The sequence below is a fragment of the Ahaetulla prasina genome, chromosome 4, assembly GCF_028640845.1.
Source record: "Ahaetulla prasina isolate Xishuangbanna chromosome 4, ASM2864084v1, whole genome shotgun sequence".
Lineage (NCBI taxonomy): Eukaryota > Metazoa > Chordata > Lepidosauria > Squamata > Colubridae > Ahaetulla > Ahaetulla prasina.
The window spans coordinates 26,970,077-26,995,722 of NC_080542.1; the positions used below are offsets into that span (position 1 = coordinate 26,970,077).

Consider the following 25,646-nt stretch of genomic DNA (forward strand, 5'->3'; position numbering starts at 1 on the left):
ATGTCATGATGGTTGTAAGTGCAAGTACTGATGGTGAGCCTCTTTGCTCAGTACCGTTATTATAAAGGTACTAAATGAAAGGTTGCAAGTCGAGGGTTACTGTACCTGTCCCTGCAGATCTAAGAAATATTGTTCACTGAAAGCAACTCATCAATCTAGACTTCCATTTGAACTGTATGTGTGTGGCTATATGCGTTAAGGGCTCCTCTGGTACTACAGAAGTATGGTGCTACTTTAGTCATTTTGATGAAAATACTGGATTTTGCCAATGACTCTATGGAGAAGCTATAACAGTATTTATGTTCTACTTGGATAGGTATAGGATCTCTGGTAAAAGTTACAATATTTTTGTTTCCTGAGCCCTCCCTTATGAGGCAGAAGAGAAATAGATTGAGAAAGGAAGAGCCCTCAAAGTCCCCCTCCCCCTCAATTTTGATTGCACTTTGCTTCTGCTCCACCTGATTTTAGTCTATAAAGAGGCTCCAGACAGATGATGTCTGGAGTGAAAAAAGGTTCCAAATCGAGGAGACAACACTGGATAGTAATAGGCTACCATGCCTCACTGTTTACATCGGGGATATCCAACCTTGGCAACTTTATGACTTCTGGACTTCAGTTCCTAGAATTCCTTAGACATCATGGCTGGCTGGGGAATTCTGTGAGTTGAAGTCCCCAGGTTTTAAAGTTGCCAAGATTGGACACTCCTTATTTACATAATGCCACATACAGCAAATTATTTATATTCATGTTCACTGGCGACAATATATATTTACCACTAGTGCAATGCATAAATATCTCTTCTAGGGAAGAAGGCAGCCTCTGAAAAAATGTCAACACAGGGAATGCATACCACAAGCAATAACTTACGGACTCCTTCATAGCCATTAATAGCATCAGTGTTCATTGAGTAGAACTACTTATTTGTTCGTTTATCAATTGATCAAATTTATATGGCTATCCAACTCCCACATGGTGACTAGCCACAAATCAGGATGGTTCTTGGGAAAGAGGAACCCATGAGACATAAATACTCATGGAATCATTGCAGCTGAGTTTGGGGCAAATGTACAGCAAACATGGAAGCCACGTTGGTGCGAAGGTTTCTTGATTACAAGAAGTTGGAAGGCTACCAGCCAACTTCATTAAATGCATTTAATCAACACAAGCCAGTGGTGCAGTAGCTAGTAGCCTGTCCAGGGTCAAATTAGATTTTGTACTTCAATTAATAAAAACCAGCATCTGAACAATACTTTATTCTCCTCACAAGGTTTAATCTGCATACATTTGGAGCACATTTGGAGCAATTAGCCAATGCACGGGAGCAGTAACATTTTTGCCCACTGTTAGTCAGTTAGCTAAGATATGTAGGGAGCACATCACAGTAGTAATGGGGGATTTAACTATCCTAACATCAATTGGGAGACAAACTCTCAAGTGCAAGATCAAACAAGTTACTGATAACCTAGCACAAACTTTATCTCCCAAGAAATAGAGAAAGGAACTAGGGGATCAGCCATATTGGACTTAATTTTCATTAACAGAAATGAAATGATAGAAGGTGTTGAAGCTACAGGAACTTTGGGGGGAAGTGATCATGCAATATTGTAATTCAACATTATGCAAGCACAAGCAATAGAAAAAAGTCAAGCTAGAGTCTTTGACTTTAAGAGAGCTAATTTCAATAAACTTAGAGCTTGGGAAGGATTCCATGGATGAGTATCCTCAAGGGGAAAACAACTCAAGAAGCTTGGGAAATTTTGAAAAATGAGATTATAAAAGCCCAGTCTACCCAATACCAATGAAAAAGAAAAATAACAGCTCTCAAAAGAAACCAGCATGGCTGCATAAAGAACTCTCTGATAAATTGAAATACCCTTTGTTTCATCTTCACTAGCAATATATATGCTTAGAAAGTACCCCATCTATTTAAACATGCAACCTCTTCCATAGTGTATACTGAACAGACTTTGGCCTTAAAGGTGTTTTGTTATGAATTTAGGTCTATCCTGTGGATACTGAATAGTATTTCAATAACTGCTTCACTTTTTTCATGCTTATCCAGACTTTTTTTCAACAGGGTGGCAAATTTAATACAAACCAGTATTAAAGAGTACATCCAACCAGTGCATTATGAGTCCAACTTCCAATTAAACAGTAGTATGGAAGATAGATAGTGATAGAGATATGAAGATAGTTGTAGTTGATAGAGAGCTAAAAAGAGATATCAATACAGTAGATAGATGATAGATAGAAAGTGATAAATACAGATAGATAGAGATAAATAAATACAGTAGATATTTATAAAATAAATACAATAGATAGATAGGCAGATAGAGCAATTCTATTGTTTTAAATGTTAAATTATTTCCAATACTCCTTTTTAGCTGGATGTTGGGCTCATAAAATACAGTGGTTAGATTTACTCATCAATATTGATTTGACTATCAGACTACATTCCATCAGGAAGAAGAGGCTCTCTGAATCCTGTGCAGTTGTATTGGATATGCACATCCCACCTAAAATCAAAGGGAATTGTCTTTCTGCCTTCAGAACTTTTGTTTCTGTTTTAACTGACTCATTCATTGAAAACTGGTTTGATTGACCCTTTGATTATCTGGAGGACTCCATTCCACTCGATGAACTTAAAAGTCTGCCTACCCTTATGACAACAGAAATAAGGCCAATGAAAATATTTTGTAATCTACTTAATCCTGGGTCAAAGTCTGCATCTCTGGAATAGAAAGGCAGTTGTCAGAATTTGAACTTTGTGATGATTGTTCCACTTCTGTGCTTCTTCCTTGCCAATTGCTGGCTGGTCTTTTCTACTATGCAATACCATGAAAGCTCTCACTTCCTTAGTGGAATTAAAGTCCTCGTAAGCTTTCATTTGCTGTCACCTCCTGTTTGCCTGCTGTGACAGGGGCAACCTTGTCTCTGTTTGAAAGTTTGCCTGCTGCTAAGATCAGTTTCTGACAGATGCTAGACCAGAATTTACACAGCACACAAACATACTGATGATGACTTCTGGACTAGAGGGATCACAGTCTCTTATTCTTTTTCACATAGAGAGATGAACACAATTACAGTCAAGTCTTACCTAATGCAGAATGAAGGACTGCAAAGAGTTGATGCAAAGTTCCATAAAAATGACCAATGACTTTTCTAGCAATATTAATTTCAGATGTATCATTAATTATCAGAGTTAACAACAGCAGCAACCTAATATTTTCATAACCAGTTATTTGGTCATGCAGTTAGCATGAGTGTTTTAAAAAAATCCAACATGGACTGGAAATTTTTGAATAGAATAATAGAATTAATAAAGATTATGAAAATTTTTGATGATTGATCAATAAACCCTGATTTGGAAGTCACTCTTGAATACATGTAGTCGTTGTCCATTGTCCCAAAGGTGCTTTTTCAAGAGGCAACTGGATTTTCTGTTTTTTCATTCAAGACGTTTTGCTTCTAATCCAAGAAGCTTCTTCAGCTCTGGATGAGCTTCTTGGATGAGAAGCGAAACGTCTTCAAAGAAAAAACAGAAAGTCCAGTTGCCTCCTGAAAAAAAAAGAACTTTTGGGACAACCATGACCTGTATGACTAAAAATCTCCATAGACATTTTCTTTGTCCATTGGTTTAGCGACTGTTCAAAGTTACAACAGCACTAAAAAAAGTGACTTACAATTGCATTTACAATCATTGCAATATCCCCAGTCATGTGATCCAAATTTGGGTGCTTGGCAACTGGCATATATTTAATGATCTTTACAGCGTCCCTGGCTCATGTGACTGCCATTTGTGACCACTCCAGACAGTTTTGACAAGCATAGTCAATGTAGGAAGCCAGATTTAACAAGTGCATCATTCATTTAACAACCATGGCAGAAAAGGTTGCAAACTCAGGCATGACCCACTTAACACCTTGCTTAGCAACAGCGGTTCTGATTCTGATTGTGATCATAAGTTGACGACTACCTGTACTGCAGAGACTGTAAAACTTTGGATGATGCCTAGATGGCAGCATAGAGTCTGTTACCATGTAATGTCTAGCCAGCATTTTGCAAGCCAGATATTGTAACCCTAATCCTAAAAGATGTGAGATTTCAGTTTTCAGCCTTCTTGTTATAAAGGTCCAAGTTGCTTTCCCAGCATGATACACAGTTCCTGGATAAGCACTAAGGGTGCAGCTTCCTGACCGTAAATTAGCAGTCTGGAATCTCCTGACACATCTCTCTTGAGACTCACCTGTGTCTAAAAAACAATAGAAGATTTGACAGGGGAACTCTTTGAAGAAAACGGAGAGGGAGGAATTGAGAAAGAAGCATTGTATGGGTATTGGTAGCAATTTCCTATCCAATAATATCAATACTGAATTTGTAAACTCAAGAGATTTGGAGTCTGCAGGTTTTTGAATAGGAAAGGGCAGAACACAAGTAGTCCTTGACTTACAATCACAATTAAGCCCAAAATTTCCATTGCTAAGCAAGGCAGTTGCTAAGTGTGTTGTGCCCCACTTTACAACCTTTTTTGCTATGGCTGTTAAATGAATCATGCAGTTATTATCTAGCTTACCCCATTGACTTTGGTTGTCAGAAGCTCCCTCCAAAAGTTGCAGACAGTCCCAGGACCTCAGGACACTACAACCATTATAAATACATGTTGATTGCTAAGAACCCAAAGTTTGATTATGTGACTATTGGATGCTGCAATGGTCATCAGTGTGAGAACTGGCGATAAGTCACTTTTTTCAGTGTGGTTGTAACATCCATTAAATTAAGTTGTAAATCGAGGATTACTTGCAAGCAAGCTGAGTGGAAGGAACATGATTCTCTTTTACATGGAAATTTATTTGTTTTACAAAACAGTCAGCTATGGCTGACTAATACAAGAGCTGCCAAATGCCAGCTTATCAATGTCTTCATGAAGCTTCAGATTCTTCATTGACACTCCCCACAAACATTTATTATATGGGAATGATTTAATAAATATTTGTTGTTGTTGTTCAGTTGTTAAGTTGTGTCCAACTCTTTGTGGCCCATAGACCATAGCATGCCTGCTTCCCGCATTCTCCATACTGCCTCCTGGAGTTTGCCCAAATTCATGTTTATTGTGTGGATGACACTTTCTAACCATCTCATCCTCTGCTATCCCCTTCTCCTTTGGCGTTCAGTCTTTCCCAGCAACAAAAACATCAACCCCTTGGATGTTCCCCTCAGCCCCTGTGGGTTGATAATTATCATTTTGGGGAACCTTAGGCTAGCGGTTCTTCACTTAGGCCAGTAGGTCTTTAATTAACTTTATAGTCTAAAACAGTGTTTCTCAGCCTTGGCAACTTTAAGATGGGTGGACTTGAAATCCCAGAATTCCTCAGTCAGCTAAGGCTAAGGCTGGCTGAGGAATTCTGGGAGTTGAAGGCCATCCATCTTAAAGTGGCCAAGGCTGAGAAACACTAGTCTAAAACCAACCCAAGGTTTACAATGGGGGAAAATCTTTCATTACAAGATCTCTGATTAGAGACTTATTATTTCTGTTTCAGATGAAAATGTTGCAGGAATTTGAAGCAAGTCAGTTAAGCCCAAGCTTTACTTTTTCTCTCTCTATACAAATTTGGAGAATGGGAAATAATTTCAAACACTTTATAGTCATTTCCATGTCCTTCCAATAAACCCCTGTAAAATAACTAGTTGTCATTTGATGTAACATCCCTTAAAAGAACAACCTGAAACACCTGAAGAGCAACTGCAGCCAATTATTATGAGACAGAATGATACTATGGGGAGAAAATGTCGTAGGGTGGGTGATACTGATGAAAAAGCAAAAGCTGATAAGGGAAACATAATTTTGTTTGGGACGGTGTGAGGTAATGAAGCTGGGGAAGTGTGCACATAATATAACAGAGTTTTGAAAAGAATGGACTGGTGATGCTGGTAGAGAATCCAGCTTCTCCCCAAAATCTCAACTGCTCAAAATCAGCTATGTTCACGGATTGTCTTCTGGCAGGAGGTACTGTGGCAGGTTTTTTCAATCTGGGAAAGACTGATCTAGATAGACTGGACTATAGCTTTCAGAATTCCCAATCAGTTTAGACAATGCGTATTCTGGATTATGGTCCAACAAATCTGGAAGCACCAGGTTGAGAAAGGTAATACTAGATATTGCTGTCCCTTGAACAATACATACTGTTATTAAAGTACTAGAATGGAACAAATGGAGATCTTGGTAGTTGCTAGGACATTGTCTGTCTATTTTGATCTCAGGATTAGGCTTTTACTTAAGTCAGTTACATATTTGCAATTGTTTTCTTTATCCCCCAAAAGTGACACCTTTATGTTTTACTAAGACAAAGGTTATGATGGTATTAGTGATAAGGGTGAAAAATAACGTACTTGGGTATAAGCTTAGAGGATGGAATGCAAGCTTTGCAGAAATAGGCAGGGGGAAATGATGGTGATGTATGCATACGTACCTTTTCGGATGTTTCCATCAGGTGACTGCCCAAAATCACCTGTGGAGAGGAGGAAGCAGGCTCGGTCACGATTATAGCGCTCTCGGCCACCAGGTGTGACAGGTGACTTCTCCTCAGGTGACAGGGCCTGATCAATTGTGGGGCAGTCTTCATTAGCCAGAGCTGCGTTTGCTGCATCACCATTCTGCTTAGAATCTGTAAAGGAAAAGGGGAAGGGGAAGGAAAAGAAAAAATGTAGAGCAGATTTAAGAAGATCACTGAAATACTTTCTAAATCTAAATATCAGCCAGTAGGGAATTCAAACAAAATTTGATGCTCATGTTTTACAAATGTCTCAGAAGCTTCTGATACTCTTTGAAGAAAGGAATGCTGATTAAATAGGCTTGTGGTCTAATCCAGGCTCTTCTTATGTTTTTAAAAGTGCATTATATGTTTTGAAAATCTAGGGGAAAATTTAAATTGTTTCTCAGATTGCTTTATGAAAATTCCAGTGAATAGACTCCTAGCCCAAATACTTTAAACCTTTTTAAAGTAGTACATATTACTAAGAAGCGAGGCATTTATTTTAATTTTATTTCTTACAAATCCAAGATGTAAATGATTCCTTATAAATTACAAGTGACAAGCAATTAACAGTCAAGTTTCAGAATATTGTTATTCAGAATAAGTTCAAAAATTAATGTTGACTATATTTCCCCACTCAGAAAAAGAGGGAGTTCTATCTTTAATTGCTTTGCTATTACAGTTTGGCCTAGGCAGTACTCAGTTCAGTAAATGTATATTAAAAACCAATTTAGCCATGATTTTGCCTGTGGCTCAGGAACACTAAAATAAAGGTATTTATCATTTCTTTCAATAGGATTTGTGTTGAGAATGGGTTCCCATCCATTTTCTATAAAACTCCTGTGTCTGTGACTGAGAGAAATGGTGCAAAAAGCCTTTTCAACCAATGTACCTCAAGTGGGTTAAATCACAGCATGCATCCCAAAAACCGGTACCCATGACATCCATGGAATTTTTATAAAATGATTTATGACATAAACATTATCATAAACCAGTTTATTACATAATACAAAATGTCATAAAACATTTCCTATACTGATGTTTGACTTTGCTATAAGTGTCAACTTGGTCTTCCTTTAAGGCAGATACATCCATGAATATTTCCCTGAATTTTTAAGAACTTTTCAAGTATATTTAGAAACTGCCATTGTTGGAGGAATAGAAGAGTCTCATAAGGAAATACCGCTGAAGCAATGACCCAATAGGTCATGGCTCTCCTAGTATTTATTTAAAAATAATGATTAAGTCCCCAAGGAATCTACCTCAGGAATCGCAGTCTAATGTTAGGACCTGTAGTGGAAATTATGACAGACGGACTTCCAATCAATTAAAATCTGTACTGGAGAAGGTTCCCTGAAAACAAACAAGCCCAAAACAGCATTTTTAATATAATTCACTAATCAATTTTGAAAGAGAGAAAACAATCTGCCTGAAATTGCTAGGGCTACCAAATTTTAAAAATGTACAAATAAAAGTATCCATGGGTAGCATGTAAATAAAACATGCATAATGATGTCATTATACAAATGCTGTGACTTATGTACTTGAATCAGACATTGTGACTCAAGTAAGTCACATTTGTGCAATGACATCACCACACATAGTGTCACTGCAGTTTACTGCAAAGCACATATATAAGAGTTTTTGAGTTTCCTCAGGAATTATCATAGTCTGAAATAGAAAATTTATTTTATTTAAAGACCGTGTTCTAAATAAAATTTGGCTGCCATAGCTGCATTCTCATATCTTGTCCTGATCTTTAATTTAAGCTACGTATGTATGATCATGCAATGCTGTGGAGGAATTTATTGTTGGTTTTATTTTTAACCTGATAATATCACTTGACATTTGAATGGATGAGGCTATCAGAGGTTACTTGTCATATATGTTGTAACTTGTGAGGGAGTTATTCTAGAAAGATCCAATGCTGTTAGAACAATTTTTCTTAGGGAAGGGGGTAAAGTTCGTTGAAATGTTGAGACACTGTTGAAGTGGAAGGGCATTGCTTTGTACAGAATTAGGAGCTAGGTGACGTGCTTTTGTTCAAGTGGTACAGTCTCTGATTTTTGATGGACTTAATGGGGGTGTAGCCTTTGACCCTTACGCAATCACCTTTTACACAACAATTGAAATAGCAACTGAAATGCTAGCTAAAGTTCCCATTTACCCAGTGACAAAATACATGCTTGAGCACTAGCAAGCTCTCGGTGCTGAAAGAGATACGTTTCTTTGAGCAAATATCTCTGGAAGGCTTTCGGGCCCCAATCAACAACTGTATGTATTCTGCACGTTCTTCTACACTGACATGAAACCTCTGTCATTCCTAAATTTACGGTAATCTTATTGCCTCTTTCCCTGCTCTTTTAGCAGATAGGATGAATAACTTTTCCATTCTTCCTCACATGAACAATTGTCTCATTTATACTTCTCCTCCAGGCTTTCCCCCCAAACTAAAGTAATGGATTTTATAGTTCTTGCCCTCCAGAAATCTTTCTGCAGACTGCATTGATTTGTCAGCTGAGTAAATGTTGCACATCTTCATGGAATTCCCTAATGCCAGAGAAAAGGCCCTGAAAACTGCAAGGAGCCCTAAAGATATCTTGTTCTCTCAACTTTTTCTCATATATTTGTCTTCTTGACCCTTTTAGCATCTATATAGCTATTCTTAGAATTTCTTATCAACAACCTTCTTATGCTCTTGTGCCCAAAGCTAAATAAGCTATCCCAACTGAACAGTAACTAAGCCAAAATAAAATACATTATCTTTCTCTGTAACAAGATGTACATTAATCTCTCTTTAACAAGATGTGGAAAGCAGCAAGATATCCAGGTCATATTCAACTCTTTGTATCTCTTTGAAATCAATTCCATTAAATCTGAAATAGAAGAATGGTTTAATTATGGTACCACATTGGCATGGCCATCAATTTCGATATATGGCAAACTAGATTAGTTTGGTCTCTTTGCAACTTTAAACAATGCCTTGAATTGTACTATAAAACACTTTGCCTTTTTTGGGGGGGGAGGGAGCTGGAGTGAGGAGTATTTGCTAACCTTGTGAAATGTTTTGATGAAGATATTCTAGCCCTAAGGTGAAGTCTGAGAAGATGGATGTCATTTGAGAATCATTTATAAGCCATCTGTACAATTGTTTTACTTATTTATTTGTTTATTTATTTATTAAATTTATGTATAGAGTTTGTAAAGACTCATAGGTCAAATTATGCTTCCACTGTATAACTATTTTGTTTTAACTGTATTCAAAGAGCCACATGCATATTCAGTTACTATCTCCATGGCTATTCAGATTATTGTGTTCCACATAAGGCTGTATTAAGGCTACCAAAACTGGGATGCCAAATTCGGTCTGTAGTGGAGAGATACAAAAATCTCTCTGGTAATTGTCTAGTAGCCATAGGCAGTGTGGACTCAAAGGAACTCATTAAATAAATCTTTGATATCTTCTGGAACCATTTTAATTATTGTTTTCCAAGATTTTTTTACATTTAAATTCCCCCTTTCTTCTCAGATCCTTCCAGATAAGCACTCATTCGCTAAATGTTCATAGATTATTTTTTTAATGACCATTCCAAATAGCGATCTTTCCAAAATAAGCCCTGGCAGTTCTATATTTATTTAGAATGAACTTTCCTTTACAGAATTGGAGTGAATATCTTTTTGTTTGTTTGTTTCAAAAATAATTAAATGGATTACATTAATTCACAACCTCAACATTACCCAATTTCATGGAGGACCTGTATACTGCACCGAATCAAGAAGAGGGCCGTGAAAATATTTACAGACCCCTCGCATCCTGGACATAAACTGTTTCAACTCCTACCCTCAAAATGACGCTATAGAGCACTGCACACCAGAACAACTAGACAAAAGAACAGTTTTTTCCCGAAGGCCATCACTCTGCTAAACAAATAATTCCATCAACACTGTCAAACTATTTACTGAATCTGCACTACTATTAATCGTCTCATAGTTCCCATCACCAATCTCTTTCCACTTATGACTGTATGACTATAACTTGTTACTGACAATCCTTATGATTTATATTGATATATTGACCATCAATTGTGTTGTAAATGTTGTACCTTGATGAACGTATCTTTTCTTTTATGTATACTGAGAGCATATGCACCAAGACAAATTCCTTGTATGTCCAATCACAGTTGGCCAATAAAAATTCTATTCTATTCTATTCTATTCTATTCTATTCTATTCTATTCTGAGAATAGCAGCCTGACATGCAGAATTAGGGCTAGTCAAGAAAATCTGTTGCCAAAGGAAGAAAATAAAAATTCCCATATATAAGCACTCTGCTACATTTAATGGCAGCCCCTCAAAATACCACAGGGGGCAAGAAGCTGAGATTACTTCATCTTTGATCAATTTTGATCCACAAAAATTAGCATGTATAATAATAGTAAATAATGCCCGAAGGAAAGGCCTTCCGAGGCAAGCTCACCACTGATATTAATCATTTCATATATTGAAATGAGCGCATAAATTGAGTTGAAGGATTTGCAGGCAACTTGTTGCCATGGAAACCTAAAAGCATTGGGTTATCAGGCAACTCAAGTGGAAAATGTAAGGCTGTTAGTGAAGTAAAAAAGAGACTAAGGTAAAATTAAACTGGGCATAAAGACTGAGGTTGCAGTTGTCAGATGCTGTTTGTGCCATGCCCTGACAGCAATAGCTCCAGCAACCACATCCCCTTTGGTCTCCCCTGCTATGCAGTGCATAGCCAAGAGCCTGTTAAATTAAATGAATCCTTGCTCCTCCACTGTATTTGCTGCAAATGGGCTTCCTGGCCCAAAGGACCTGGAGCAGATGGAAAGTGAGCTAGGAACTGATTGCAGACACTGCAGGCCCGTCATCACATAGTCTCCTCTTCCTTCCACTTCTGCTTTGTGGTCTGTCTTGAGGATACTTTTAATGAGTGAACCCCAAAGAGATGTGTGGGTAAGGATGTGTAGTGGTTGTAGTGATCACTTTGTTTCAGGTTGCAGTTGGGTTCCTCCACCACAAACCTGAATTTCTTCTGCGTCCGGATTGTTCCAGAGCTATTAAGTTTCCTGTCTACCCAACTCTGTTCTGCTTGAAAGAATTAATTCTCTTTATTTATTTTTCTATCAAGGCTGTCCTGTTTTAATCTTGAACTCAAAAAGCCTTGCTAACCAACCATAACTAACACACTCTCTAAAATAACCAACTATTGCTAAAAAACAGTGGTATAATGGTTAAGGGATTGGCACTGAGGAAACCCATGCTCAAACCCATCCTCAACCACAGAAGCTCATTGGATAACTTCGGGTCAGTCACTGCCGACCCAAGTACAACAGAATTATTTGTTTACATTTTGTTTACATTTATACCCCGCCCTTCTCCGAAGACTCAGGGCGGCTTACAGTGTATAAGGCAATAGTCTCATTCTATTTGTATATTTTTACAAAGTCAACTATTGCCCCCCCAACAATCTGGGTCCTCAATAATAACAATTATTGTTGTTATTTGGGGAAAAATAGGAGAGGAGTACTATGCAGCTCCTTTTTAAGTAGGATATAAATCTAAGAAATAAATAAAGTGTATTAGTTACCTCTTGATTTTTTCGTCTTCTGTTGTTATGGAACCCAAACATCCTATCAGTGTTTCTCAACTTTGGCTGCTTGAAGATGTGTGGACTTCAGTTCTCAGAATTTCACATCATGCTGGCTGTGGAATTCTGGGAGCTGAAGTCTACACATCTTCAAGCAACTAAGGTTGAGAAACACTGTTCCAACTCTCAGTGTTTATTAAGGATGTGCAATGTACTTTGCTTCTGGGATTTTATTAGTAAATTTCCTGTTCTTGCCAGCACATAATATACTAGTCCAACCCTGAACATCCTGGCTATTTGGGATATTCTTTCTCAAGACAAGGTTGTAGACAAGAAGTATTCGCTTGTCTTTCTCAGAGCAATTACCCTGCTCAGCAATCTTCTTTAACTACTCAAAGGCTGTACACCGCCCTGAGTCCCTTGGGAGAAGGGCGGTATAAAAATTTAATAAATAAAATAAATAATAAATAAATAAAGGAAAGAAGAGGCATTAAGAGGCACTGCGTGTTTTGGCAGACGCCTTTCCATTCAAACTCAATACCTTTCTCAACAAATCAGAATAACAGAGTTGGAAGGGACTTTGGAGGTCTTCTAGTTCAACCCTCTGCTCAAGCAGGAAATCCGGTACCATTGCAGACAAATCTTGATGGACATTACCTTACAGATGACCCCCACCCTGTTAAAGAGCTTGGAGTTTTCCAAGCCTACATAGCAAAAAAGGCTCTAAGACTTGTAAACCTAATTTTGTGTAGCTTCTTTTCCAAAAACTCTACACTACTAACCAGAGCAGACCTATTCTTGAATACAGCTCACCTGTCTGGAACCCATACCACATTTCTGACATCAACACAATTGAACGTGTCCAGAAATATTTTACAAGAAGAGTTCTCCGCTCCTCTGAAAACAATAAAATACCTTATACCACCAGACTTGAAATCCTGGGTTTAGAAAACGTAGAACTCCGCCGACTCCGACAAGACCTGTGCTTAACTCATAGAATCATCTATTGCAAGTCTTTCCTGTTGAAGACTACTTCAGCTTCAATCGCAATAATACAAGAGCAAACAATAGATTTAAACTTAATGTTAACCGCTTCAATCTCGTTTGCAGAAAATATGACTTTTGTAACAGAGTTGTTAATGCTTGGAATACACTACCTGACTCTGGTCTCTTCTCAAAATCCCAAAAGCTTTTAACCAAAAACTATCTACTATTGACCTTACCCCATTCCTAAGAGGACTATAAGGGGCATGCATAAGAGCACAAAAGTGCCTACCGTTCCTGTCCTATTGTTTCCTTTCATTATATCAAATTAATATAGTTATTGCATACTTTTGCTCATATATATGCTTATATGATATGTAATTATTTTATGTTGATGCTTGTGTCTATTATTGTGACAAAATAAAAAAAAATGATTGTCTAATCTCTTCTTAAAAATCCCCAGTGTTGGAGCATCCACAACTTCTGGAGGCAAGTCGTTTCACTGATAGTGCTAACTGTCAAAAAATTTTTCCTTAGTTGCTTCCCTCCTTGATTAGTTTCCATCCATTGCTCCTTGTCCTGCCTTCAGGTGCTTTGGAGAATAGCTTGACTCCTCCTTCTTTGTGGCGACCCCTTAGATATCAGAACAAGGCTGTCATATCACTCCCTAGTCCTTCTTTTTATTAAACTAGACATACCCAATTCCTGCAACCATTTTTTGTATGTTTCTGCCTCTATCACTAACGATTCCACTGGATCTAAAATGTTCCTATGAATCTAAGTTACCTATTTCTGAGCATGATTGCCAATATCATCCCCTTTTCTCCACCAAAAAATAATAATAATAATAATTCTCAATCAAAAATGGCTTGACTTGCCAAAACAGGCCCTTTGATCTTTATGTATGAGTCATTTTGGAAGGACAAATCCTTCCAAATCCATAGCCAAGATGGGGATAACCTAAACTGCTTTCTGGAACAACACGTAGGTCTTTTTATGCAGCAGTAGCTTTTATGCCACCTCTAAGAGTCAGCAGTTCAAAATATAAAGAGAGAACATAGCTGGAGAGAAAGAGTTTGTGGGTGTGGGTGTCAGAAAGAGAGAGAGAAAAAAAGAGCATTGGCTACTATTTTCAAATTACTGACCACACAGAGAATTCTCCATTCACCAACAATTGGGCTGCAAAGAAGTTATGTTCTGAGGAATTTTTTTCACATTTTCTAGGATGCTGATCATGTGCTTGGTTATCGTGCTACCAATGGACAGAGAAGGTTGAGAAGGTTTTCATAATGCACATTCCCTTACATAGTCCTCTGCCAGAGTGAGAAGACACAAATTAATCTATTTCAAAGACTGAGCCCAGTCTTAATAATGCCAAAGGTCTATGGAGATTCTCAGTCATCCAGGTCAGGGTTGTCCCAAAGGTGCTTTTTCAAAAGGCAACTGGATTTTCTTTGTTTTTCCCTGAAGACGTTTCACTTGAATGAACGAATGAATATTTTAATTTGTATACCGCCCTTCTCCCGAAGGACTCATCCAAGAAGCTTCTTCACTTCTGAATGAAAAAAGCTTATTGAATGAGAAGCAAAATGTCTTTAAGCAAAACAAAGATAGTCTAGTTTCCTTTTGAAAAGATAACCTTTATTATCATTTTTTCTGTGAAAAAAGCACCTTTGAGACAATAATGCTGAAAGCGGGGGTGTTGGCTATATTTTATTATCTTCCTATTTTAGCATTAGCCTTGGCCTACTGCATCCCAAATATATATTTTTTATAGGAGACAGTCTTCTTTAGCTGCTTTAGTGCTTTTGGACAAGCTTGGCCAAAGATAGTTTGGAATCCATTCTGATATTTCACCTACAGGAATTGAGTGAATTGCTGGTTGAGCATTACTTCACTTCTATCACCTGGGATGCTGGCCAAGGTCCTGAGCCAATGCATCTGTCTTGCAACAGAAGGGAACAGCTGTAGCCTTAAGTGCCATTGCTGTTCCCCAGTATGTGCTGTCTGCCCTTGTTTGCCTTATTCTATCAAATAATAGGTTATCCCTGCCTTTGGTCAACCTTCTTAATATAGCTAACCCTCCAATCCAAATTCTATTCAATAAATTAAATAAATCTAGGAAGCATTTCCAATCCAAATATGGCCTTTGCAATCCTTTTTTTTTCACTGGGGTGATATTATTAAATCTGTAGAATGTATTATAAGGTTATCAGTCTAGGAAGAGTTCCTAATGCAAATATGGTCTTTAATCATCCCTTCTTTTTTTCTGAAGAGATAAAATGTAATTTGTGTAAGACCACGTGGTGTTAATAATAAAGATAAGAAAGGAGACTCAAGACCATTGTTTCTCAACCGTGGCAACTTTAAAATGGGTGGATTTCAACTGGAGAATTCTGGGAATTGAAGTCCACCTATCTTAAAGTTGCCAAAGTTGAGAATGCTGCTCAAGACAATAGATTTTAGTGCCATTAAGTATGTCAGTATGGAAAACAGCCAGCTCTTGTATAATCCATGAAGAGGGCTTTGGTACTCAATATGTTTTGATTTCCAAAGGGTTTTTGCTTCAAAATGCTTCATATTTCCAGCATTTGCCTCACAGCTAATGAGTAAAGGAATCTATGGTTTTGCATGTGGGAGAACTCCAATCTACCATGGGAAAGTGATGGGTGAGCTTTAAAGCTGGGCATTTGGATTTTGAGAAAAGGATCAAAAATTGATCTCGGCACACTTTTGCCTCTGCTGTGACCTCCAAGTAAGGGTTCATTCTCTGAGCTTGTGGGTTGGTTTCTGAATGGTTCATTACCAGAGCAGGTAACATCTTCAGCGGAGTTTAGAGGATGTAGAGCTCTTCTGTTTATAAGGGTTTCAGGTGGTGTGTCAAGTGAGGGTTTTGTGATGGGTCAGCTCTGACCCATCAATACTGGGTACAATACTGAGTATTGTACTGATGACTCAGAGCTGAGCCTCACTTGACACACCCACACCTGAAGCACTTATAAACAGAAGAACACTGACATCCCCTAAACTCCGCTGAATATGTTACCTGGCCTGGTAATGAGCCATTCAGAAACCAACCCACAAGCTTGGTGAATGAATCCACAAACCCTCACCCTTATCCTACACCTGAGCTACAGATATTGGCCATTATTGCAATCCCCCAAGTAAGCTGGTATATCTAAAACAGTATCCTGCAAAACAGGAGTAAGAGAGTTCCATTTTGTGGACCAGTTGTAAAATATTCAATGAACTTTACAACAAACTTCTACGTCAATGATTAATAACTGGGTTAGATTTAACACAGATGTTGGGATCTCATATTACTTATTGAATATTATTATTTATGGAATAAGAATCCATCTTTAATTTTCTGTAAAAACAATTCTGATTAACAGGAAAAGAGAAGCTTCAAATACTTCCTCTTTAATGCCTTGCAAAGGGTACTTCCATATGTAAGGGCTGCACCAATCCAATGTCAGTCTTCTTTGTCTGCATATTGTTGTGGCTCATAGAGATCTTCTCACATGAGATGATTAGGTTTTAGCTCAGCAGATATTCCTGAAAGATTACTGGGAGGAATAGTTTGGAAGCATTTTGATGTGCTGCAGGTCAAGTAGCTTTCCATTGCCAGTAGATCCCAAATTGTCCTGCCCTCTATTTTTCACATTTCCCAACTTCCTCAAGGGGACACAACATCATACATACAGATGGAGGATTTCCTCCATTGTTCGCAGTCCATCAGACCAGCTCAGTGGCTGGAAGTTGGTTGCTTTCTTTGCTACAAAGAAATAAATATGCAAGGGAAGAATGAAAAATAGAATCCTGAGGACATTTATGTCACTATTTGAAAATGTCATGAGTAGGAAGGCCAAAGAAACTGTCCTTGGAAGCAAGGTAAGGAACTAAAAAATCATCCTTGGGCCACAGAAAATATTATTCTGTGTCTCTTACTTGGCAAGATCTTTCCACCTATGCCTTCATGATCTTAAATAGGTATGGTCTCCAGATGTTTCTGAATTAAAACAACAGCTACCAACATCCGTCATTATTGCCCTGGTTGATGAATTTTAGCAACATCTGGAGAGGCACAGATTCACTTAATGATGAGTAAAAGCTAATAATTTGCTTTAAGAAATTAAAGTATCTTTTTGTTCTAGATTATTGTTTCATTTTTATGGTTAGCAACCTAATGCATTATATTACTCCATTCCAAAGCAGATTAAATAATACTTCCAGCTTTGTTTGGAAGAAAGCAGTGTTATGTTTGATCTTTTAAAAAATCCATCTATTTTAGAAATAGTGATACAAAGCTGTAAGTTCTTACATGAACTTTTGGCACTCTCGTACATGATTTTATGAGTGTAGCATTCTTGGGCAAATCGTACTTAAATGTTGCCAGATTTTTAAAATCTCACAAACATTTTATTGTGAGATATGGCTTCATTCAAGCCATTTTAAAAAAAAACAAATGTAATTTGAGGGATTTCACATATAACTTTCTGAGAATGATAGTTGTGGTCTATGCAAGCGCATGATAGTTGATTTTTGACTTAAAATTTTATCACACATTTACCAAGAAGTTTTCAATGAGAGGCATCAGTGCTAATGATAAACTCACCTGGAAAACTTTTCTATTAATCTTTCTCGCCATACACAGCCCCAAATTAGCATATGCACCTGTGGGCAATCTTGGTATCATAGACACTGTTGGGCTACAACCCTCTTCACCTCCAGCCAGCTTGAGAAAGGCTTGGAAACAGGAATAATTCTAGATGTGCTCCTCTGTTTCCAAGAGGTACAAAAGTGAGACTCAGCATAGTAAAAACATGTTCCTTCATGATTCTCAGGAATCCTCAATCTACCTGGTTCTGTGTACAGGTACTCCTCAACTTACAACCATTCATTTAGTGACTATTTGAACTTACAATTCAGAAAAAATTGACTTACAACAGGTCCTCACACTTATGACCATTGCAACATCCCCACAGTCACATGATCAAAATTCAAGAGTTTGATAACTGGCACATATTTACAATGGTTACAACATCTTGAGATTATGTGATTGTCAGTTGTGACTTTCCCAGCCAGCTTCTGATAAGCAAAGTCAAGGGGAGGATGGGACTGAATTTGCTTAATGACTGCTGATTCACACCAACTACAGCAATTTGTTTTAACCATGGCAAAGAAAGTTGTAAAATTGGGCACGACTCACTCAATAATCACCTTGCTTAGCAATGGAAATTCTGGTCACAATTTGGATTGTAAATTGAGGACTACCTGTGCCTCCTTCCCTATATTATTAATTTCCTAGCAGGATATTTGAAAATAACAAACAGCATATAGATCTGATTCAAATAGATCTTTTAACTATTTCTGTCCATTCTGTCTCCACCTTACCTGCCCGATTAATCTCGATTATCTCCTCTTGAGCCAAGGGGCATGAGTCACCCTGGTTGCTGCGATGTGGGGACTGCATGTCCGGTTTGCAGTAGTTGGGTGAGCCAGGTTGGGGGGCTCGTGGGATGTGCTTGTTCTTTTTCTTTGGTAGTTTCTGCTTGGCCATAGCCAGCGAATAATACATGCCAAAATTGTTGACGATGACTGGCACAGGCATGGCAATGGTCAACACACCAGCCAAGGCACACAGTGCTCCCACCAACATGCCTGACCAAGTCTCAGGATACATATCACCATAGCCCAAAGTCGTCATGGTCACTACAGCCCACCAAAACCCAATGGGGATGTTCTTGAAGACGGTGTGCTTGCTGCCCGTTATGTCGTCTGGGTCAGCACCGATCCTTTCAGCATAATAGATCATGGTGGCAAAGATCAAGACCCCTAGGGCCAAGAAGATGATGAGGAGCAAGAACTCATTGGTGCTGGCCCTCAGCGTGTGACCTAGGACTCTCAGCCCTACGAAATGCCGGGTCAGCTTGAAGATCCTTAGGATCCGGACAAATCTTACCACCCTCAGGAAGCCCAACACATCCTTGGCTGCTTTGGATGAGAGGCCACTGAGACCCACTTCCAGGTAGAAGGGCAGGATGGCCACAAAGTCGATGATGTTGAGGGTGCTCTTGATGAATTCCATTTTGTCTGGGCAAAAGATGACCCGGATGAGGAACTCAAAGGTGAACCAGATGACGCACATCCCTTCCACATAGGTGAGGAAGGGTTCTGTTTCCATTTCATAGTCCACCTTTATGCTGGTACTGTTCCCCGTCTTTATGATTTCTGTCTTGTTTTTGAAGTGGTTGAAAGCCTCATGGGTCTCTAAGCAGAAAGTGGTGATGGAGATGAGGATGAAGAAGAGGGAGGCAAAGGCCACATACTGGAGAGATGCAGAAGGACAAACGTACAGGGAAGAAGCAGACAAAGAGGAACAGCAGGGAGGCGAGAATGTCAAACAGGAAAGGACAGGGAAGGAAAACATTAGTGCTAACTCATAATTGTAAAAGAACAAACTCTTCTAGAAAAGGAACAACCTACCCTACAAAAATCAGTCCCTTCCCAATAATTACCTCCTCTTCAATAAATAGCGCCTAAGTCTATCCCAAGAGACAGCAAATACCCCACTTATCCCATTGTTAGTGAGGGAAAACTGAGGCATGGGATAACAGGGAAGGACATATTTCATTTTTTTAAATGTGGCCCATTAAAAAAAAAATCCTCATACTATAGCTAGACAATTAGATTAGATACTGATGCATTAGCCTAGTTTTCTTCTTATGCAGAAGGTTTTTTTTTTAGCAAATGGAGGGATCAGCATTTAAAAATGGTAACCTATCCCCTGCAGTTGTTTCTGCCATCTTAATATATCTAAGTCAGGTCTAATAACTGTTGGAAGAAAAAAACCCAAAATGATGTAGCAATGAGTAATTTTCCGCCCTATGTTACAGAGCTCTATTATATTTTAAGTAGTATCCTGAGATGGCTTATCTGCTTATTGTACTCTATTCATTACACTTTATAACCTATTAAATGGATTCATATGATTTATTATGGATGAGGGTGCTAACCATGTTTGTGTATGTGTGTTGCATACGATGCTTTCTTGTTGCTGTCATAAAAGTCAAAAACTCTTAATGATCTATTGCATGTCCATAAAGATCTACCAATAATTCCAGATTGTTTTCCAACACCAGTTCTAGCTTGTTAGTGTCTGCCCTTTTTTTGGGATGATGGTTCCTTGGTGTGTGACGTCTTTCCCAATGTTTTCTTTCCATTTGACTGGACGCAGAGTTTTTGTCAAATCTCCACTCTAAACAAAGCTGCCTCCTTGAATTCGCAATAGCTGGCCATCATGTTTAATAGCCATCAATTGAATGTTTGTCTGGCCACCTTCTAAAGCAGACTTCTTCATTAGAGTACCCTCCAGCTAGGGTGATATGGAAGTCCCACAATTCTGGCTAGTACGGCTGAAGCATTTAGGGGCTACAATTTGATTTAAAGCTATCAGAGGTCATGGGAATCCCAGCATCTTGTAGGGATAGCCAGCCTTGTCTCTGCATACCTCATGAAAGAGGATGGGCAATGTTGTCTTCCTTGAAGAAAGCTTTTCTTGGAACTATAGTATGACCCTTGCCCAATATCCACTTTTTTTTTTGGTCTTATCTTTACTTCAAAGAAACTGATGTGAGTCCATATTCCTCTATGCTTTATGTACAACAGTTTTTCAGAAACTCTGAAATTACAAGTCCAAGATCACCCGGGGAATTTATAGCAAACAAAGGATTCATAAGTATGCTTCCCCAGTCATAGCCTAATGCTCTAGCCTAGAGGCATTCAACTTTGAGAACTTTAAGACTTGTGGACTTCAACTCCCAGAATCCCCCAGCCATGGCTGAGTGGGGAATTCTGGGAGTTGAAGTTTACAAGTCTTAAAGTTGACAAGGTTGGATGCCTTCTAGGCTAGCCATTCATTCTGTATTAATTCTCAACTGATGTGGAATAGAGAAAAACCGGATTCCATTAGCTGCGCACTTGTGAAATTCATTCCATGATTTTGGGCCAATTATTCTTTTTTCAGTCCAACCTACCTTGTAAAACTGATGCAATTAATGACTGGGGAGGGGAGAACCAAAAAGAACTTGCTTTATTCCTTAGAGGAACCAGAATCTATTATTACAATGTAACACCTATTTAGCATTCACCAACTGACAGTTGCATTATGGAGGTACATAATTTGCTTAGGTGACACAAAAGTCAACATTTTGATTTGAGACTCTGAGCCTGAATTAAAAAAAAAAACACAAGGAAATTTCCCACTCTTCTGACTGTATTTGCTCTTTAATCTGCATAGTGAATGCAGGTTGCAGATCTCTTCCCTTGGTGTGAATTTTGGTTTATTTTTGGGCAGAATTGCAGTGATCCTGTCACAGCTCTTTTGAGGTCAACTTTGTTCCATTTTTTGGTTTCATTTTCACACCGGGAATTATAGGTTGTAAAAGAACAGGAACTATGCAACTTGCCCATAAATCATTGTGCCATTTAGGGAACAAGCTAGGGATTTAAAACCTGTTACAAGGGAATTTTGAGATGATAAAACTTCTCCTTCCTCCCGCTTAAATTTCTGCTCTTTTCCAGCAGAATTTTGAATGTTTTAACTATCCTAATTTGGATGAATGAATAAAAAGCCCAGAACAGAAAGGATTCTGATGAGATTTCAGGCTCGGCATTCATGCACCTTCTGTTATACCATTCTCCTATTTTAGTCCCTTGAGAAAACAGTGAAAGCAAGCAATGACGCAAACAGTCATGTGCTCCCTTGCACATATACTGAGCATTTCACATTCATTCACATTCCTCCATTGGTATACACACAACTCACACAAACTCTGATTGTCTAGGAGTTTTAGCAGCTACATCATTACCAAATGTTTTGTCACCACGTGGGCTCTGACACTGTCCTCCGAGGTATGTCCCGTGTACAATCATGTACAAGTAAATATTTGCATGTAATCTTCAATTTACTTTCCCTCAGGCTTTGAAATAATGCTCATGTGCACAACTGTACAGAAATCACTTTCTCACTTCAACTTCACCTGCATGCGTACACCCTCCAATCCTCTTCTTCCACAAATTAGGTTTCTCCCAGCTATAGCCAGCCAACACTATTTAACACAGTCATCTCAGTACAGTATGCAATTTTATAGGCCCTATATGAATATGGGCTCTGGGGAGATTATACCTATTTATGCATTCCTTCCATAACTGAAAATTACAGAACACGTTGCCTGCGCATATCTCTCTGCGGTTCTACACACGCACCACCATGCCAATCTAGCTTACAGTACAAACAAGGTCATTGCTGAATGGAATTGTATTTACCAATTTCAATTAAATTTAAGTTGGTTTTACTGCAGACTGAGGTGCAAACAAAGTTTCGCATATATCTGCACTTAACTACAACTACACAATCCTTTCATAGATATTAGCACATTCTATATAAAATGTTTGTTGGTACACTCAAACTTTTTCTGAGAGTATGTTTATATATTAATGTAAGTTTGTGTGTACATGTACGTACGTACATATACACACTATATTTCATATAAAGATGAATTTATACTCCCATATACTCTTTGCTCTAATGGACCCAGAAAAGCTCTAGGCTATGCACCAAATATGCCTTTATACATGCATAGAACAAAATCTTCTTTGGCAGCACAATTCTCTCCAAGGCTATGCATATACTTGAGCTTGCTACATATACCATAAATGCATGCATGTCATAGTACAATGCAAGCACGATTGCCCTTGCTTACACAACTATGTACATAGATTCTCCATTCATGTTTATGCTTGTGTACAAAACTCTCTTTCACTCTCTACTCTCATCTCCTTTTTTGCAGGGCAAAATCTTGCTGCTTGCTTTCTGCACTGCATAGAATTCCCGTCCCGTCAGCACTTTCTACAAACAAATCCTAGAATCCTTTTTGAAGCGCAGTGCGGTGCCCAGGAACTGGAGGGGGGTGAGAGCAGGAGGAGGAAAAGATGAAGGGGAAAGCCAAGGAATTCAAGGGAAGGGAGGGAGTTGAGGAGAACGAGAAAACCGAGGACTAGATTGATGCTTCTACTGTACAGAAACTATTTGGGTAGAACCTTGTTTTTAAGAAAGGCATTTTCCATGGAAGGAAGGGAAACAAGGACAGATCTTTTGAAGTCCCAAAGGAGTGCTTTTCCCAGAAACCATCTAGTGGTACTGACCCACTTCCAGAGCTGTGTATATTTTTCAGCTGCTTGAGGTTTGGGGAAACAGGCTGAATGGCGCCCTCATCCCTTAATGCTACACGCTGTAGTCTACATTCATTGCCCTTGCAAAAAGTAATGAGAAATATTCTATATGGGACCTCCTTCAGGCAGCACTGGGAGTCCCAAATCATTCAGATGGAAATAATGACTTCTGTCTCCTGGGAACCATAGCATGGTTGGGGACAGAATACGTGGGAAAGAGAATAGATATGAGTCATGTAACTGTTCCCGGAAGGTGTTTGTGAGGCAGGAAGGAGACCAGTACAATGTCACACAGCAAAGGCATGAAATGCTCAAAAAGACATGGTCAACTCACAACCATCTTTTTAAATTCTCTTCTTCCAGAGAACTCCCCAATTTCTGGTCTTATGCATTCCCTCCAACCCATTAGGATCTTACTAGGGAACCCAGGAATCCTGTCACTTTTGACTGTCATTGGCCCTGCTGCCTTGGCTAGCCAACCCCCGCCTTCCATCTTTTCCCAGGGCTATGACTGCCCTTCTGTCAGTGCAGGAATAGTCCTTCTTTTTTGAAATAAATGAAGGAACATATTGCAGTAGCAGATGGAAGATCCAGCAGGGGTGAAAAGAAGGAAAGGAAAAAGTAAATGTATATGTGTGCGCATTTGGTATAGGGCACAAGGTCAAAAAAATAGAACTTTATTCTGAAATCTCTGAAAAAAGACTTACTTAGCCAGCATTATTCCCTGAGATGACCTTATCTTTAATTTAGTTGTTCAAAGCTTCCATTCTACAACTTGTGCGGAGAGGAGAGGGAGTGGGGAAAAAACCCCAAGCACAATCCAACGAATATGGTGAGATATTCTTTGAGTATTAGGCAAAGTGTAAGCACTACCTGGTCAGTCATTTTTATATGAGAACCAACATAGGAACTCTTTCTTTAGACATCTCTTTTCTGTCTTTCTGTTTCTTTCCATGTGGATGCAGAGTGTGGAGCTTGAAATAGATTCATATTATTTTGTGTGTGTGTGTGTGTGTGTGTGTGTGTGTGTGTGTGTGTGTGTGCGTGCAATTGCTTGGTTTCTAGGAAAGAGAAATGAATGAGAAATACTAAGGCTAAATGGCCCCCTTAGCCTTTAAATATGATGCGGAATAGGTGCATGTTCCAAAAAAATAACGGATAGGACCAAAAGATATATTTGCCTTGATGTCACTTACATTTAAATTAACCATGTTTAGAAGTCCATGAATGTACTTAAGGCTTTTTGGGCAGCCCGTGGTCTTAGATTGTTCTCCTTGGGATTAAATACGAGTCGGTTGGAGGAAGAGGGTTGAAATAGTCTGAGTAGAAAATGAATATTTCTAAATATTCAGGAAAAGTCTAGGGCTTGTCTCATTAAAAGATGGGTAGCAAGCCTCAGGCTTTGCAGGAATCATTTTGCTAAAATCCTCCAGATTAGCCAAAGTAATCTCTGAGCCCAAGTTCAATTCAGAGTTTGTTTTTAACCCCGAATCATCAGACTTTCAACTCAAGCATCCTTCAGTTTCAGATTTAAGATAGAGGAGCCTTCTTATTATGACTGGGAATCAGAAACTCACCCTAAATTATCACTCATTTTAGCTTTCTCTCTGTTTACTTGGAGATTAACTGAAGGTTGAGAGGTGTTGCAGACTGCTCGAGAAGAATCTACTTGGGTCATTAAGCTTGGATGCCTGCATGTATGAATACCTGAACTGATGTTGGCTGAACAAGACAGATTTGGAAAGCCTACGGCGGATGGTTTCTCTAAAGCGGAGAGAAAGACCAACATGGGTATACAGATGGATAGATCATATTGGAAGGCTTGTAAGATTCCTTGAAACAGGCAAATAAGCACAGACCTGTCAGAGATGAGCAGGTAACATTGCTTGGAAAGACAGTCTCTCCCCCTAGCCACTTAGAGGTAAATTTGGATAATAGCTTATGACTGGAAATAATATAACGAAGTAGTGTTATGACTTTAAATCTCTACTGTAGGCAATGGTTGATCCTGAAAGCTGTACTTTCCATTCTTCAAGAAGATCTATTTTAATGGGGAGATAGGAAACAAAGTAAGTAGATGAATAAAAGGAGTGGGGGGGGGAGGGGGAGGAAGATAATGAAATATGTAAACATCAAATGCAGTGCAGATGGATATTGATGGCAATTAAACTATAATCTCTCTCCAGTGATTTATTTGCAATTCCTCTATTCCCCCTCCCCCCAAGAGGAATAGTCTGTGGCTGTAAAAAAAAAACATCCAGAGCCATGTGGCAACTAATTAATTTATT

General features: G+C 38.7%; 1 protein-coding gene and 1 long non-coding RNA gene across 2 annotated transcripts in view; one reads left to right on the plus strand and one right to left on the minus strand.

The window, feature by feature from the left end:
* LOC131198463 (potassium voltage-gated channel subfamily C member 1-like) overlaps positions 1-25,646 on the minus strand; it is a 49,335-nt gene that overhangs the window by 14,663 nt on the left and 9,026 nt on the right. Inside the window, exons 2-3 of the mRNA XM_058183134.1 lie at positions 18,520-19,453; positions 6,468-6,662 (exon numbers count right to left, since the gene is read on the minus strand). Of these exons, the coding sequence (XP_058039117.1) occupies positions 6,468-6,662; positions 18,520-19,453 (1,129 nt within the window). The remainder of the gene's footprint in view (positions 1-6,467; positions 6,663-18,519; positions 19,454-25,646) is intronic.
* Positions 1-25,646, plus strand: part of LOC131198465 (uncharacterized) — a 62,676-nt gene that overhangs the window by 11,933 nt on the left and 25,097 nt on the right. The gene's annotated exons all lie outside the window — the stretch shown is intronic.